The sequence below is a fragment of the Rhea americana genome, unplaced genomic scaffold (genome assembly GCF_003343005.1).
Source record: "Rhea americana isolate MKP2758 unplaced genomic scaffold, rheAme1 scaffold_117, whole genome shotgun sequence".
Lineage (NCBI taxonomy): Eukaryota > Metazoa > Chordata > Aves > Rheiformes > Rheidae > Rhea > Rhea americana.
Genome location: NW_028185228.1, coordinates 717693 through 736857, shown reverse-complemented (window position 1 = coordinate 736857; position 19165 = coordinate 717693). Strand labels below are relative to the sequence as shown.

The following is a 19165-nucleotide window of genomic DNA, read 5'->3' as shown; positions in this document are numbered from 1 at the left end:
CTGGMGTCAAAAGTATCACCTGAAAACATATAGGATGCTAATACCCAACACTATTTCATATCATTGTCCTAAGCCAAGGGGTCAGTTAAAGAGTCCAAAATACATTACAGCTGGATGGTTACAAGAAAAATATGACTTTACATAAGCTCAATTATATCTAGAGGTATTTCAGTATTCATCTGTGTTAAAAGGCTGCAACCATGCACTCAGTCCTCTTGGAATACCTATTTGCTCTAGCAAAAGTGGGAAAAGCTATGTACGGGGAAGTGCGGAAGAATGTCGAGGAGATAGGCRATGGAAGCTAGCCAGACCGTTCTGGGGGAAAAGCAGCATCAACCTGCTATGGGCACRTTGACCCATAGTCACTGAGTCTGTGCCAGTGTGGTGCTACACCTGGGCTTTGAATCGAGATCAGTGGTGAGCTCAATATGCTTACTGTGCATGCRTATAGTACATGAAGACCTCATCTAGCACTGCCCTTGGTGTTCCTCACCATAGACTGATGCACAGCGGTGCCAGGGWCTCTCCCACTCCATATCACCTCAGTTGGGAAATCACTGGGGAACCCTCACTTAGATGCAGAGGGTAATAAATGCTCAGTATCGACCACAGAGTGCCTTGTGTTTGTGTACCTGTCYCTGTTGGGGGTCCAGGCGGTGCCCCCACCTCACCCTTACAATAGGTGTGGTTGGCAGAAGCCCCAAAGGCCAATGCCATGGCTGAGGAGAGCGAAGAGGGAGGGCAAGAGCCAAGGAGGGGCTGCTTGCCTGTGGCTGCCAGGATAGTTCAGACTGAGCAGTGAGGGGTGGTAGCTCCATTACTTGCTACTCTGGCAGCCCCCGAGGACTGACCRGAGCTGGCACAGAGGGAAAATGTTACCCTGAAGGTGGTTGAATCTGCTTTATGGGCTATGCCTTTCCATGCTGCTTTGGAAACAGCTCAGAAGCTAGCTGGACAGTTAGGGTGGGCACTGCTGAGAGGCACTTGAGCCTTAGATAACGAGGTAGTGTCTTTGCAGCAACAAGTAAAAGATCTGAAGAAGGAGACTGGAGATTTGCATGATGTGAAGGCGGTAGCACAGGAGTTGATTATGACYCAAACTGAAAAGAGCCAGGAATTAATCTATAGGGTAGAGCGACTGGTTTTGCACGTGGCTAACAAATGCTGTGTGCGCTTTGGGAAAGCCCCAGCTATGGYTGCCCAGGTGAGAACGATAACTAGACCATACTGGGACCCAGARGAGTGGGATGGTAATATCTGRAGTATTTCATCTGACTCGGAGGTTGAATTTGGATYAGAAGGAGAACCAGCTGCTCCTCAGGTCCAATCTCATGTGCAATGGAAGGGGAAGAAGCAAGCAGATGGGAATACAGTGGAGCAATCKTGGWCATATAGCCTGAAGGAACTGCATGAGTTTTTAACTACTTTCCAGCAGCAGCCTGGGGAGTCTCTGTTAGCCTGGTTAATGAGAGCAGGGGATGCAGGTGCCGRATTGCTTACTGTCTTAAGGGAGGAGCTGAATTTAATGAGCCCCTTATCAACTGATGCCGAAGTACAATATTATCCTACCCATTTAACTTCTGTGCAGGACAGGGCAGGAAATGTTCCTGAAGCTCCAACATTGTATCTATGGTTGTGTGCCACCGTGGTAGGTGCTTACCCAGCCAGAGGTGAATTAGCTCCTGTAGTGGGAGCGTTGCATACTTCTGAGGAACAGATCAGCGTGTTGCGGCARCTAACTGGGTTGGCAGRTGGAGATGGACTGGATGGTGCGGAAATAACACGGCAGATGAGAACCCCATTATTAAAGGAGGCTTCAAGTGCCTTAAAGCCATTACTATTTGGCATAGTGATGCCTGCAACTGGGACAGTAGGAGCTTTTGTAAGTGATATAAGGAGTTTGGCACTTGTCAGTGAACCAGGCACTAAGCAAGTGAGAGCAGTTCGGAATTCCAAGGTGAGAAAATTGGCAGAGTACCTCCTTACAGAGTGTACCATCCATCATTATATTGATGATATTTTGATAATAAGACCTTCTAAAAAATGAGTACATGAGTCTGCCAGTACAGACTCCACAGGAGCACAGGCGGGCTGTAATCCCTAAGAAGGTACAGTGGCTGGACATTAGTGTGCAATTCTTAGGGACAGTCTGGAGGGGGCAGACAAAAGCCATCCCTGAGAAAGTGCACAATACTATTCAACAGTACCCTGTTCCTACTGCTGTAAAACAATCACGAGTGTTTTAGGGCCTTTTGGGGTGCTAGTGGACCTTTATACCCCACTTAGCATATTTAATGCAGCCACTACAGCATTTGACCAAAAAAAAATGGACTAAATGGCAATGGACTAAAGAACAGCAGCAAGCCTTTGACCTGTGCAAGGAGGTGGTGGTCCAACATTCTCAACTATTTGCTCTGTATGAAGGACAACCTTTTGAGGTGGAGTTAATGGAAAAGCTATGTGTGGGAAAGTGTGGAAGAATGTCAAGGAGATAGGTGATGGAAGCTAGCCAGACCGTTCTGGGGGAAAAGCAGCATCAACCTGCTATGGGCACGTTGACCCATAGCCACTGAGTCTGTGCCAGTGTGGTGCTACACCTGGGCTTTGAATCGAGATCAGTGGTGAGCTCAATATGCTTACTGTGCATGCGTATAGTACATGAARACCTCATCTAGCACTGCCCTCGGTGTTCCTCACCACGGACCGGTGCCAGGGACTCTGCTCCATATCACCTCAGTTGGGAAATCACTGGGGAACCCTCACTCAGATGCTGAGTTTACTCAGGGTAATAAATGCTCAGTATTGACCACAGAGTGCCTTGTGTTTGTGTACCTGTCCCTGTTGGGGATCCAGGTGTTGTTCCCGCCTCACCCTTACAACCTAGCAGAAACATCCCCCTTCTGCGACCCTCCTCACACCACTGTTGGTGAAATGGAATAAAGTTTACTAAACCTCCATATTAAATAAGAAATATTATCCTTGGAGGAATATAGAACCTCTGGGAATATGGCAATGTGTCATCATCATACATTACAGCAATAGCCTCACATCATGATAACAACAGATTATTTAAGAGAGAAACTCTGCAGATCACACATAAAGCAGGAAATGTAAGAACTGCCACTTGGTCAAAGCAATTGTCCATCTAGCCTAGGATGCTTCCTTTCTCCAAAGTGAAGAGTAGCAGATGCTTAAGAAAAGAACACAATACACATCAGTCCACTGTGGCTCCTTCACTTCTGGCCACAGCATGATCTCTTTGTTTTGTGCATGGCAGAAATTCCCCAAAATGCATGAGTAAATCCAGTTAAGAACAGAGAAATATGCAGGCACAAGCACATAGAAATACCTGAAACACAACAGTTCTGAATTACATCCATGGTTGGTGCACTCAATAGCTTGCCTATTTCATGATGCTTTCAAGACTCATATCCACCAGAAATCTGCGTTGTGATTATAATGACCAACAGTACTTTAAAATATTGCCCATATGCTATGCAGCATGATCATATCATAGAATCATAGACTCAGTAAGGTTGGAAGGGACCTCTGGAGATCATCTAGTCCAACCTCCCTGCTCAGTATGGTGCTGTATGCTGCCAAAAGCATAAAATATCTCTGAACCATGCTGATTAATTGGCATAAGGCATATCAATACAACCCATTGCATCACATATAGCTACCCAGTTACCTAAGCAATTGTATAGGCGTGTGCCTATACACTTAGGCAAATATTCCTACATAACTATGCACTTAGGCAAATATATAGGTAATTCTGAAATTGGCTATTTGTTATCATAGAATCCTGAATGCATTACCCAGAATGTCCCTTAAGATCAGAAAGCTGGCCAGGTATTTTGATGATGACAAACTCTTCGGAGCAGGTGATATTTTGTAGTAAATATCTGTAGTGTACCTAAAACAGTGAGGCCTTGATGAGACCTCCAGAAATTTAGCAATCTTGGAGATTGTAAAAAAGAAGAGGCCCTTCGACAGCCTTTCCTCCTGGGTAGTCACTGCTATCAATGCAGACTGCAAAGAGCATGTAAAACTTTGCATTTCCAAGCATATGGAGACACATAATGAGGCTCTGGAGAAGAAAGCATTTGTGGAGGACACCAGAGCAAGCAATGCCCTTAATGTACATATTACTGTATGATATCTTTACCCACAGCACTGTGTACAGGCATATCAATGCAGCTTAAATATGGCTATGCTACAAAAATGGCAAATTAAAACAGCAAATTTCTAGACTATCACTTGTAGCACAATTTCACTGGATGATTTGACTGTAGTTTCTATAGGAATGTAGAGACATGCACACGCTGCCTCAACATGCTGTGGCAATGTCTCYTTCAGGACACCTACTGTGACAGGAGCTGTGCAATGCAGTTTTTCTACCAGTGTAGAAAATCCAGCATGAATTAGGTCAACAAGAGCTTTCTTGTGTTCAAATGGCTGTATCCACACCAGGGGATGTTACCTGCATGAGGCATGCACTTCTTACATCTTGAGCTGACATAACTAGGCTGGAAAAACTTTGTAGTGAAATTAAGTCTGTGGCATTCCTGACGAGAAAAATTTTCTATGATTCAAACTCTGTAACAAGACAACTCATAGGTTTATGAAAAACCCTACCATGTGTATATTCAGAGATTAGTACATTATCTTCTATTTATTGTTGGTTTTCATAAGCACAATTATCAAGACTAGCATATGAGTGCAAGCATACCCAGAAAGGTGGGGAGCTGTGCACAGAGCTGAAACACAGTTTAGACACTCCATGCTCCAGGTGCTTAGATGCTCCAGATAGGACATTAAATGTTAATTAAATACTGGCTGTGTATCAGCTTAGCTTCAGCAAATTGGTCAAAGCGGCTTTATTGCAGGGACTGAAATTCACCTAGACTTGCTCTTGAGCAAAATAATTATTGGCATGCAGAGTGATAACTAAGATCTACAGACAAAAGAAAACTTATGTCCCTGCGTAGTATAGTCTTAAGCTATTCTACAAAATTCTGTAAAAAAGTAAAATCTAATTATTGTAGCTGTGCAACTGAAATAACGAGGAGATTAAGAATGAGGCTGATAAGCAGTTAAATGCTACACTAACAAGTAGGAGGTCTGCAGTACATCAAAAGTCTGTCAAAAATTACCTGCAGAATGGGATGTACACACTAGGAAATGTTCACTCAATGCTATCACAGCCTGAACTAAGCATATAGTGTTGCTGCTGATTGGAAATTGTGCATATCATAGAATCAGCAAGGTTGGAAGGGACCTACGGAGATCATCTAGTCCAACCCCCCTGCTTAGCATGGTCACCTAGAGCATGGTAGACAGGGTTGCATCCAGGTGGTCCTGGAAGATCTCCAGAGAAGGAGACTCCACAACCTCTCTGGGCAACCTGTGCCAGAGCTCTGTCACTCTCACAGGGAAGAAATTCCCCCTCACGGTCAGGTGGAACTGCCTGTGCTTCAATTTCTGCCCATTGCCTCTTGTCCTGTCACAGGGGACAACTGAAAAGAGTTTGTGCCCGTCCCCTTGACACCCTCCCTTCAGGTACTTGTAGACATTGATAAGATCCCCCCTCAGTCTTCTCTTCCCCAGGCTGAAGAGGCCCAGCYCTCGCAGCCGTTCCTCATRGGGCAGRTGCTCCAGCCCTCTGATAATCTCCGTAGCCCTACGCTGGACTCTCTCCAGTAGCTCCATGTCTCTCTGGTAGTGGGCAGCCCAGGACTGGACACAGGACTCGAGATGAGGCCTCCCCAGGATTGAGTAGAGGGGCAGGATCACCTCCCTCCACCTGCTGGCAACACTCTTCCTAAAGCACCCCAGGAGACCATTGACCTTCTTGGCCACAAGGGCACATTGCTGGCTCATGGTCAATGTGTCATGCACCAGCACTCCCAGATCTTTCTCTGCAGAGTTGCTCTCCAGAAGGTCAGCCCCCAGCTTGTACTGGCGCCTAGGGTTATTTTTTCCTAGATGCAGGACCCTGCACTTGCCCTTGTTGAACCTCAGGAGGTTCCTCTCTGCCCAACTCTCCAGCCTGTCCAGGTCTCTCTGAATGGCAGCACAGCCCTCAGGTGTGTCAGCCACTCCTCCCAGCTTGGTATCATCAGCAAACTTGCTGAGGAGGCACTCTGTCCCCTCATCCAGGTCATTGATAAAACTGTTGAACAGGATGGGACCCAGTACCGAGCCCTGGGGGACGCCACTAGCCACAGGCCTTCAACTAGACTCCATGCCACTGAGGACAACCCTCTGAGCTCTGCCTTTCAGCCAGTTCTCAATCCATCTCACTGTCCACTCATCTAACCCACACTTCCTGAGCTTATCCAGGAGGATGTTCTGGGAGATAGTGTCAAAAGCCTTGCTGAAGTAAAGGTAGACAGCGTCCACTGCTCTCCCCTCATCTACCCAGCCAGTCATTCTATCAGAGAAGGCTCTCAGATTGGTTAAGCAGGATTCCCCCTTGATGAATCCATGCTGACTACTCCTGATCACCTTCTTTTCCTCTATATGTCTGGAGATGACATCCAGAATGAGCTGGTCCATCACCTTTCCAGGGATGGAGGTGAGGCTGACTGGCCTACAGTTGCCTGGGTCCTCCTTCTTGCCCTTCTTGAAGACTGGAGTGACACTGGCTTTCTTCCAGTCCTCGGGCACCTCTCCAGTTCTCCATGACTTTTCAAAGATGATGGAGAGCGGCYTGGCAACAACATCCTCCAGCTCCCTCAGTACCTGTGGGTGCATCCCAATTGGGCCCATGGATTTGTGGATGTCTAGCCTGTCCAGAAGGTCTCTAATCCTTTCCTCCTCAACCAAAGGAAAGTCTTCCCTTCTCCGGGTTTTCTCCCTCACGTCCAGGCTTTGGGATTCCTGGGGGCTGCCCTTAGCAGTGAAGACTGAAGCAAAGAAGGCATTCAGTAATTCTGCCCTCTCTGTATCCCTTGTCACCAGGGCCCCCACCTCATTCAGTAGGGGGACCTTCTCTGTGGCCCTTGTCACCAGGGTGCCTTGTCACTTAGGCACCATATGCCTAAGGTACGGAAAAAGTAATTAAGGTATGGAAAAACATAACATGTATTATATTGCAATGTTAAAAATGATAGCCAATAAAGGTATGATACCAAATTTTAGGATATCATTAAATTTATATCATAATGAGTTGTAGTTTAGATCCTCTGGGTTCATGTTGCAGGAAAGCTAATGACACTGTGCTGCTGCTTAATCAATGAAAGACTAGTCTTACACTTGCTCGTCACCTAATAGATAAATCTAAGTAATTTATCCAGYAGCGAATTGAACTTTGTATCTTGGAAAAGCTAAGTGTGGTTTTAGGAATAGATAGTGCTGGGAGTAGAATTTGGGGCCAACAGATGAGCAGGTGCTTCCTGGAATGGTGGGTTTGGGACTGTGGAGGTCCAGGAGAGCAAAGAGTCCTGGGAATGCAAGGAAAGGTCAATGGGGAAAGCAGCCTCTAGAAGAAGTGGTCAATACTCAGATTTTACCTTCAGGGTGAATGCATGCAGATTGCAGCAATGGATTAAGATTCGCCCTGAAATAACCAGCACTCAATGCTTGTCATCTCTGAAACTCTAAAGCTATAGAACTCTGTTTCTGTAAATTCTCCTGTAATGTGCGAGCCTACATTACATGGCATTCAGCAGGGCACATTAAAGTTAAATGTTTTCTGTCCCTTCCTGCTAAGAATTCAAGAAGATGTGTATCTGAGACCACTGCTGAGAGACAGAAGAACTTGACACAACAGTTATGAAGAGTGACTGTCTCTTGTTCCCAGCTGATTGCCACAACACTCACAAACCTAGAGCAATAAAAAAGCAGTCATACTTGCAATGGACAACCTTATTACAGAAAGGTGTTTCCCTTACATGAATCCTGATTTATAAGCAAAGTGCTGAATGCCTCACTGGCATTTATCTTATCATGTCTCTGTGCCACAACAGTAACTGACACAGTAGCCTTTCTGTAATGCTGGAAAACACCTACTTAGAAATATGCTCAAGCTGCTTTTTAAGACAAAAAATATTAACATGTTAGATAGATATTCTAGGTGATAGCTGCAACTTGAAGTTCTATAATATGAGCCTTCAGGGTTAGAGTAGTAGGAATTGCATCATGTGTAGGTAATATCAAACTTGAAATTCCATCAACTGGTTAAGCATTCAGCACGAACAATGCATGAATTATGACCATATGTCATCATTACAAGATGCCCCTTTTGTACATCCAGATGGTTACAACTACCCCAGTATCACCAACAAAACCTTTACCATCTTGTCATCCATGATTTTTCTCAGTAGCACATTTTCATATGCTTACAAGCACACAAATCCAGCTCGGACATTATTGATAGATACTCTTTAACAATTTCATCAATCCACAGGTGTGACTGTTAATGAAGGAGTCATCATTTTCCTCCTTTTCACAGTTAAAGTCTAGAGGCAATTCAGTCATGCAACATCTGCTCAGCACACAAAAAACAGTCAATGCATCTTCCTAGAACGAGGTGCTGATACAAGTAACAGAGCACTGAAGGCTGCAAGCAGCAGAGAAAGAGAATTTTTGGTATTTTATAAACATGAGAGTCATACCGACGCATCAAATGAGCAATGCATCAGTACAATGCTCCAAGAAGAGGAAGCCATTCCAAAAGTAGAGGTCACCTTATCAATTCCATCTCTCACAGAAAACTCATCAACACAGGCAGAATGAAAGTACATCACACAAAATCAGGCAGTCAGAAAGCTTGAACAGGCTGTCTGACACTCTCACAGAAAAGATGCTACCTCAATTTCAGAGTGGAAGACTCAAACGTCATCATAAGGTGATGATGGATAAGCACAGAATCCTGTTTGCCAGCAACAGTAAAACAGTCCCAGATTGTGAGAGAAGTGGAACAGGAAATGCAGTTAATATTTTTCCCATAAAATACTGGGTAGCTTTCAGCATCAAGAAAGCTCCATGTTGTAAAGAGAAACTGGATGGAGTTTTTATGGAAGACAAATCACAGGTGGTGAACCTGCATGTGAACTTGACAGGAAAAGGAGGTAGTAGATGTTGATCACTGAACTATCTAAGGGAAAAACGGGGTATTTGCAATCCCATCAAGTAAGAATGAAGGCACCACTGAACATCCCACAACTCTTCCAGTATATAAATAGATATTTGTAGTTTTAAAAATTATGACCTTGATTTTCTGCAGCCTTATACGTAGTAAGCACAAGGTGGGCTAGGATGGCAATGAGTAACATCTGCTTTGCCCAGTGTACTAATAATGACTACATGAAGTGTACAGCTGCAGAGCACCAGGGTTACCTCTGATGTGGAAGCAGCACTGGATCATTCCATTTTGCATCCACTAGAGCAGATTCATATATTGTGAAATGAATTCCTGTTGTAAAGACTCAACCTATTCAGCCACTGACAGTTAAGATAAGCTATGTAAAATGAGCACAGGTTCCAGTTCAAACTTATGCAGGTTAGATGAATTTGATCCTTCTGGATGTTCACGTAATTGTGGGGTTGTATTTGCAAACACCAGTTGAGCTTTTCGAATGAGAAAGTCCAAGAGGCAATAGAAATATGATGATTGGTAAATACACTGTGCTAATCAGATGGCAAAGGAAGAAGAGAATGAAACTAGCACTTGGACGTAACTGTGCTGCTTGGACATAGGCATTCCCCTGTTAAAATCATACATGCAGTATCTCCATAGGAAGAGGCTGCTTACCTACCTTGCTAACAGTAACATTAAGTTTACCCAAGACTATATAACCTGAAACTAGGAAAGACAGACAATCTTTCTGGGATTTAGACCACTGTATCAACTCCACCAGTCAAAAAGGCATAAAATTTGCTTAGATGAAATTAACATTTTAGCAAAATTCAGTAATATTCTCCCATGGGGAGACAATGCAAAAATGCTTCCTTTAGAATTCTCATATACTTGTTTTGAGAAATTTGAAATTTGAAATTTGAGATTTCATTTTGACTTTTAGTTGATGATTTTTTCATATTTTTATTATTTACATACATTTTAATAATTTTGTAGTAGATCAGGAGTATCAATGTGGACAGAAAGATTGATATTAGAGATATATAATCTATCATAACATAATAGTTGAAATACTTATTATCTTTATTGCATGATCACTTTTTTATTACAGAATGCATAGAGACTTTGACCTTGAAAAGGATACCAGCCACCTGCAAACCTATTTTGTATCATCTTATTCCATGATTTTTATAGCTATCTTTATCTATTGCATGTATAGTGTTAGGTAAAGGATTAAGACTAGATATTGGAAAGGATTCCACCCTGTTTTGAAAGATGGTTTGATATCAACCAGTTCTTATAATCAGAATATTTTGACACTTGGAAATACACATACAGATGTTTCTAAGTGCTAGTTTGATTTGTAGTCTGGAAAATTCCAGCATTCAAATGCAAATTATCCCTCAAAATAATTAAGCTCTTTCCCTCTTTGTCCTGTTCACCTGCACATACTGCTCTCCTCATGTTTACATTTTTCCTTTCCATGCTTAGTGCAGCTTTAGCTTTCCTTTGCTGGCCTGTTGCACTAAATACGAACACGAACCTATCCCCTACTCCTGTGTCTCTCCTTGGGGTCAGCCTGAAGCAACTCAGGATAGCACCTTTCATCAGGTCTCTGTTTGACCATGCTCTGCAAGAGGCACAAGCCCTGAGCCAGGCATTTTACACTACGCGTCATAAGCCATCATGCAGCTATATGGTCACATTCAGAAAAACGACAGATTTATCTGCGGATAATCAGAAAACTGTAGGGCTGATTACATACAACTTCTGAAAGAAAACAAGGATCTCCCCTTGCTTCTGTGAAAGGGGAAAGAGTTGATCATTTTTCATTTAAGGGAATAAAAGCAATAAAGGTCTCATAGCCTTGTGTACATCACATGCATATGAAGTTTCATGCAAGTATTTATTTTCTTCCTAATTTTGTTTAAAATTATTTCCAGATGGATTATTTTGTCCTCCAGCTGAAGAAAACTAGTTGATATTAACAGTAATTAAAGATCACACTCCAGACAATGTGATTAATTATTTTATCTTCTATACCTGATACATGTACGCACAGCTAAACTAAACAATATATGCACATTTCAATACATAAGGAAAATAATCATAACCTGCTTCAGTTCCAGTATTACTGGAATAACTCTAATTCTTCACTCTGATTCTTGGCTCCTGGTTTTGAGTGGTGTAGTGTATTCTTGTGCTTTTTCCTCTCTAGATTATCTCAACAGCTATAATACAGCAGTCCCCTCCCTCCGCTTGCACAAGTCTGAGAAGCAAGCGGTGGCCAAGAGAGCCTGTGTGTGCGCGTGCACGCCTGTGTGTGTGTGTGTGCAAAAGCGTGCTTGTGGCGAAGGTGCTCTTCACATACTGTTGGGGCTCTTTTCATATTTGGTTCATTTCTGTCCTCCGGCACCAACCCCCATTTATCTCACATGTGCTGTGCAGGCGGGGGCCAGGAGAGGGAAAGGAGCGCGSGGACAAAACACATTCTGCACCTGTTATTCCTCCCGGGCTCCCTTGGCCGACGCTTCCTCCCGTATCCCTCTTTCCTCCCCTCATTGCTATGCAGGTGATCCACTGTCCCCGACACATGACAACAATCTAGGGCCCTTTCAAAAAATCAATTAAAAAAATGAAGTTTTCCAGCCAGCGGAGGCCAAATGACTCAGCTGCTCACAGTATYGTTAGCATCCGCCGTGCCAGAAAGGCTCCAGCTCACTCTGTGACCCTTCTCTTCCTCACCGATGGTATGAATGCCAGAGGAAGACACTTTGAGCCCAAGTAATAAAGCACTAAGCTTAACTATAAAAATTAGGACTCTGGTACGACATTTTAAGAGCTATTTCCACAGATATGCATATGCATACCCCAGCACAAAATATCAGTGGGTGCTGCAAGTGCAAGATATGCACTTCATACAAGCTGAAATGCTTTTATCTCAATGACTTCTGAYGGATAGGACGTTTTTATATTTACTGTTGTGGTATAAATTCACAGACACTCCCTCGGATTCAGCAGATTTTAAACTCTACATGCATATTTGAGAAAAGGATTGGAAAAGACAGCCTGCTTTCCCCTTGTCTGTAGAAGAAAAAACGTAAACTAGAAAAGGAACTGCAAGACTTGCAAACAGCAGTTGGGACTGGAGCCAGGAGAATAAGGGGAGTAGAAGGCTCCTGCATAACCACTGGTGCACGCAAATGCTGATCCAGAGCTGTCTTCAACATTTTTCTTCTTTACATTTTTACTTCAGTGAAAGGTAGATGGCTTTCTTCCCTCCCCCCACCCCTCTGAAACTGCTGTTTCATGCTGTAGCATGAAAACCTGTAAAACTATGTATTTTAACACACCAATTTATTTAGGTAGAAGTGAAATAAAGTGAAGGGTAACACCTGTGATCTGAAAGGCGACTGGGGTGCTAATTTTACAGAGGAGCTAGAGGAACTGTATTTCARACTTCACAGTGTATCACAGAATCACAGAATAGTCAAGGTTGGAAAGCACCTCTGGAGATTACCTGGTCCAACTTGCCTTTGCAAGTAAGGTCATGTACAGCAGGTTGCCCAGGAACACRTTCAGTAGGATTTTGAATATCTCYAAAGACAGAGACTCCACAACCTCTCTGGGCAATCCGTTCCTGTGTTCAACCACTCTCACAGTAAAGAAGGGCTTTCTTATGCTCTGACAGAACTTCCTCTRTTTCAGTTTGTGCTCATTGCCTCTTGTCCTGTCACTGGGCACTACTGAGAAGAATCTAGCCCTCTCTTCTTCACATCTTCCCACTGCTCTTCTCAAAGCTAAATAATCCTAGCTGTCTCAGCCTCTTCTCACTGAAAGATGCTCCAGTCTCTTAATCATTTTCATGGCCTTTTGCTGGCCTCACTCTGATATATTTGTGTTGGGGAGTCCATCACTGGAAACAGCAGTCCACATGTGGCCTCACCAGGRCAGAGTACAGAGGAAGGATTCATGGTCATGGTCAGTCTGTAGTCCACCAGGACCYCCAGGTCCTTCTTTGCAGAGCTGCTGTCTGGCAGGTCAATCCCCAGCATGAGGGTGCCAGGGGTTACTCCTTTTCAGGTGCACAAGTTGGTATTTCCCATTGTTGAACTTCATGAGGTTCCTCTCTGCCCATTTCTCCAGCCTGTTGAGGTCCCTCTGAATGACAGTGTATATTAATGCCACTATACTTTAACAGTCTCAGCTGAAAACTTTACCAAAAACTTTTTAAAGTTTAAAACTTTACTRAATTAYRTGAATGCAAGCATTCATATATAGCWGTTCCTGTTTTGCAGTCAAGTCTTGCTTGAGGCCAATCTGAACATGAGGAAAACAAGCAGGGGTGCGCTCCAATTCCCCAGTTCATGGTCTAAAAAGTAAAAATTTTTTGTTCTGTGAGTCAGATTACATGATAGTGAGGCCCTGACTTGGAAAACATATGTAATCAATCCTTTTGCTGAGTGAATTTCTCAGTCATCTGTCTTGTACATATTTGAACAAATATAATCCAGTTTTCAGTTTGCCATGGTTTGGATTCTTTCCTCCTCTAACAGCTGTCCTTGTGGAAATCCATCTCTCATGGATTTAGAGCAGTGATTGCCTAGGAACATCAGTCTGAAGTCTTTCACTCATATAGAATTTGAAAAGCTTTTGTGCTGTTTCTTGCAAAAGGTGGGACTTAGATATAAACTTGTCAACCTGGTTCTTATGTTGACACAACTTCATTCTGAAAATCTCTCACTATTCCTCCCCTTCACAGCCCACTACTGTCTATGTGCCTTGGCTGCCTAGCAATGTGCCCCATCTTTGCTGTCCAAGCAAATAATTTTTCATGGGTATTCTCTCATGTACCCCTTTGGTGCTTTTATCAATAAAAACTCAAAAAAATGCCCTTTTCTCATATGCATGTTTAATTCCTTCTTCTTAGACATTCAAGGCAGCTCAGTAGCGTTCAGTCTGGCGTCCTCTGAGCTTTCATTCTTGTCCACCTCCACGACTAGCATTACAACAAAATGCAGAGATTTACAAAGGGAACAAATGTGTTCCCAAATATTGCTATGCCTCCTTTATATCTTTATCTTGAATTTGCTTCTTTGACTATCAACCTGAACATCAAGGTGCAATTCTGACAAACTGTTGGCAGGTGTACACAAAATGCCGGTATAACTTAGCTGCTTTTTACAGAAGGAAACAGCCAGTTCTAATGATAGGATAGGAACCATATTTAAGGATGGAAGATATTGTGATGAATGTGTTAGTTTCCCTAAACAATATATTTTAAAAACACAGTGATATTGCTGTAAAAAATCTTTTGTACTGTCAAATTCTTGTCACCTATATTGCTGAGTAAGAGCATTAGGCAAAGTTTAAGTAGTTTGTAGTCTCTGTTATGTTCATTTACATTTGATCTCATAAATTTACTACAGACCTGATTCTTCAAAGACACACAATACTCTCCCCCCTCCTCCCCCACCAACTGCTTTTTTTCCTTGTAGCTTGCAGCACTACTGATTTCTGAATATAACATAGCTTTGGAAACATTGGTCATGAARATATTAGACCTCCTGCTCCAGTTGTTTTGACCAAAAACTCCTTCTCCAACAATAAAAAGACTTTCTGTTTTCCTCAGAGATAGCATGAGAACTATTGCACATGGACATTATTTACCGGATCACAGATATCAATGATATTTYTACTGTTTGGTCTATTATCACCTAACAAAGACAGACAACTGGCAGTTGGAAAATATCCCCGGTCATGTTTTCCCACTGGGATTCACATCTATGTATGGGCCAACTTAATGGCAATTGCAGCAACAAATGGCATGAACTCAGCATGATACATGGGTGTCTTCTAATAAATGTTCATCTGAAACCTTAGAAATATTCGTGATCTACTGGTTGGCTACCAGCTGCCTGGATTAGGCAGGTGGGCTCATGCTGTGGCATCAGCAGTGTTCATGGATACTAAATGCAGTTGTTTAGGGTCTATAAATTAATTCTGTAGAAAAGGACAACATTGTTCTAAACATATSGCTGACATTCACCTCTCCTCTCCCCAAAACTAACCTACTAACTATGTAGAAGAAAATTAATAGCTTACCTTTGCATTTTACAGGAAACAAACTTATTTTAAAATTATTCTAATTATTGTAAAACATTATTGTAAAATGCACACTTGTGCATATGTAATGAAGATTGAGTGAAAAACCATCTGGACATTTATCTAGTTAACGCTGCGCAATTAAAGTGCCAGCTTGTACTGAATAAACATATACAGAAACATTGAACAGAATATTGCCTGGGCAGGAGTATTAATTATTTTTATTGCTGTTAGTCTGCAGTGCTATTTGTGCGACCGAGAAGTGACTTCTGGCCTTCTGCAGGGCACTGTACTAATTTATCTTATTTTTATGACCGTGACAATGCCACTAATGTCTGCTCCCTACATTTCAGGAGTGTGAGCTCTAACAAACAGTTGCATYGGGACTAGTGACGCGGTGCTGCCAGGCATGTGTGCCCGATCGGAAAGCAGGCAGTGGCAGCAGGGTAGGCTTTAACAGAGTGATCGGCCACAAAGAAAAGCATTTGATCAGCCAAGGATGCAGCTAACACAGGAAGCCACATATTTTCAAGTGTCAGCACTATTTTACCTGTGAATGCCTGGAAGGTAAAGATTAATTAGGAACATATACAACCTACCACGACAGTATCATTTCTACACTATAATTTTCCACTTAAAGCACTTCTTGTAACTCAGCTAAAGATTTCTTAATCAGGTAATTTTTCCAAAGCTCTTAATATCATTAAGAGAAATTCCAGGATTAATGACGTTTATGCCTCTGTAAAAAACACACTTAAAACTTCTCCAGGCAGGACCAAGCCCTTCTTCAAAGGGTTTCACAGGCTAAAGTAATCAAAACATTGATTACTTGACAGTAAAAGTGCAATGTTTTTCAGCACGCAATTTGTAGTACTACATGAATATGTTTTAACAGCATGTTGTGRTAATTTATCATTTATTTGTTACTACATTCAAAAAAACCTTACGCCTGTTTTCCTGAGCTGTCCTGATGCAAACTGTGATGTAGCTTACAAAGAGGTTTTGCTGGTGCATGACTGAATAACTCAGGGCGAAGGTAGAAATCAAGAAGTTAATGTTTTTCTGTTGCTCTGATATGGCTGCTTAAGTGCCCTGGGTTGATACCCACTGTAACATGTATATTGTTATATGGGGATAAACTTGGAGGGACTGACCACACCCCTAACCTGTGACTGAGCATCCTTAACCTTAGTGCTCTTAACCTGGTGTCACAGAGCACAGATGTGTGGGCAGAGGTGGACTTTTCAGACACCTTTATCTTCTTTTCCTCCTCCCACCAAGTATACCCATGGGGAAACTGATACCCTCCCTATTCATTGTGTGCTAGAACGTAAAAATGCTGGGAGAAAACAAACTGCTTTCTGAAGTTGCCTTTTGTTTTGCAACTAAGAATTAAAAATACATTTGGGTTATTTCACATTCAGACTTTCTTTCTAGAAAAAGGCAAGCGAGTGTGTCCAGCCTTTTTGCATCTGCTAGGCCAAGCCTCCCATCCCCCATTCCAGAAAATCACCATCCCAAATGTCCCTTGTCTGCGCTGGTTCTCACAGACGGCAAACCTTATGTTACACTCCCAGTGTCCATGCATTTCTACAGTTTCTAAATAGCTGGCTCCACAGAACTGCTGTTTGCCAGATTTTGGTTCTTTTCCAGCTCTGAAAGGCAGAGGGTAGAAGATGTCCTGCTGCTTCTCTCCTTTCATTTAGAAAATGGAGAGGTTGTCTGGCTGCCAACCTGTCAGTGCAAATAAGTCCCTTCTTTAGACCTTATCAGATGAATCTTAACGCGAAAACTTTTTACATATGAATTGCTTCCCAAGAAATGCCCAACTCTGTTCAGAACAAATGAGGAAAAGAACAAAATAAAGGAAATGAAAAAGTAAAGAACCTGCACTGAAGGGTCACATCAAAGGAACAAAAGTCCACATGGCTTCTTTTTCCTTTTTTCATTCCTCTCTTCACAGTTCGCTCTCCAGCATCTACATGCTGCTCACCTAACCACAGAAGGCTTAGTCACCACAAGCCTCATCAGTGTGCAATTAATTACTCCTGTTAATCAAAGCTGAAAGGCTGAAGGAATGGTAATGCCCAGCAGACTGGTAATGGAGCAGAGTACTCCCATCAGTGCCAGACGTCTGCTGACAGCCTAGGTGGGCAAAGACAGAAATAACTAATAGCTACCAGATTTTTTGGCAGCAAAGGCAAAATCTCTAGCTGAAGTGAGTTTCAGTGTATAGGAGAGGTAATATTTATCTTGGAAAAGCACCAGCACTGTAAAACATAGCTAGGACAATTGGGTATATTAAATCAACATTATGAATTACATTATTAAATATTAATTTAAGATACCAAAAGCCGAGGGTTGTTCTGGCTCTGCCAGAGACATGTGGTGCAAATCTTGTGCRAAGCACTCAATTTCAGTTTGTCACAGATCCCCATGGATAAAACTGAGGTAATACTACCACCAATCTTTCCTCTTTTGCACATCTTGTCTCTTCAGACAGGGCCACCACCTCTCTCCCCCATTACCTATGTATGGCCTCTCGGAGGCTAGGAGCCCTAGAGGCCACAGTAACGTTACAGATGAAGAGATCAGGCACCAACGCATTGCACAGCTTGCCCGGGAGCTCACGGGTCTTGTGTGCTCTTAGTAGCCACAAAGGGGAAACAGCTTGGGCTGAAAGAGCAAAAGCACAGACCGGAATGCATCAGATAAACTGTGTGCCTTAAAATCACCTGACTCTGAAGAACACCACTCCGGGATGCTAAAAAGAGCTGCCGATACAGTCACCGAGTTTTTTAAGCTCTTTTTGAGAAGTCGTAGCATATATATGAATACAACACACAGATATCTGAGTCGTAGTGCTACAGATCTGTCCAGCACAAACCACACAGAACCCAACTTATGTTCACTGCAGAGAAAAGAAGTCTTACGGGCAAGGGAGATGTTAGGTTTATTCACTTCAGCAAGGCCCTTGGCTGTATGACTGTGTCACTCCAGGTCTCTGCCAGCATCTGCTTTTGACAATATTGCAATGAGGAGGGCCAGAAAAGCAACGAGAGAAAGGGAGGAGATTCTAATTCCTTTTACAGTCAATATAAAATTCTCACTGAGTTCAACATACCCAGTTTCACTCAAACAATTTATATTTCCTGACTTATATTCCTGACTTGCCAGTTTGTGCCTTCTTCCTTCAGTATTTCATTAGCTTAAAGAAATCGCCTGCACCTCTGAGGATGAACTCAGATCATTTACATTTGATGAACAGAGGCCTTTTGATCCAAATAGATGTTCTAGGTATACAATTGAGTGAAACTACTCTCACTACTAAGCATTTGAATCAGAGCACTTTGTAGCAAGACCGCACCATTAGATAATGAAACTCAACAGCCATTAAATGAGTGCCAGTACAGTCCCTATAATTATAATTATGAGTGCACTACCCAGCCTTGGTCAGAATACAGTGATTCTGATTAAGAGTTAAGTGAGCAAAATGGTTTAGAACTGATAGGTAATTTGATAACTTGGGAAGAGACTGGTGCACCTAGTCTGAATGCCTGCAGAAAGAGTACAGTTAATGTTGCTGAACCTCTTGAGACTGTTTGGCTCTTGTCAGAGAAGCCAACCTGAAATAATACTGGGTCAAAATTAGTGAAAGCACACATAAACGCATTCTGAAGATGAACAGAAAGGCTTTTGAAAAGGATTAAGAAAGGAAAGAAAAGGTAAACATTTATGTGAAAAACAAGAAKGAGATAAAAATGAGGATAATGGAAACTTCAGTAAAAATTAACAGGAACAATTAACAGGAAAGAGTGCAGGTCTCAAATACGGTTACAGTTAAGACTGTGCTTCAGTGATCTGCTGGAATAGGGATATCTAAGTACGAAGGAACATAGATGAAAGAGCAGGAAAAATGAGTGGGAATGAAACACAGAATTGTCAGTTCAGCAGGGCATCTACTTCRGCTAACAG

At 42.6% G+C, this 19165-nt stretch overlaps 2 protein-coding genes across 2 annotated transcripts in view; one reads left to right on the top strand and one right to left on the bottom strand.

Annotated features, from left to right (window-relative positions):
• SLC35F1 (solute carrier family 35 member F1) overlaps positions 1 to 19165 on the bottom strand; it is a 111076-nt gene that overhangs the window by 59529 nt on the left and 32382 nt on the right. The window lies entirely within an intron of this gene.
• Positions 1091 to 2047, top strand: LOC146600746 (uncharacterized). Its single transcript, XM_085318448.1, has one exon. It carries the CDS (start codon positions 1091 to 1093, stop codon positions 2045 to 2047), a length of 957 nt encoding a protein of 318 aa, XP_085174574.1.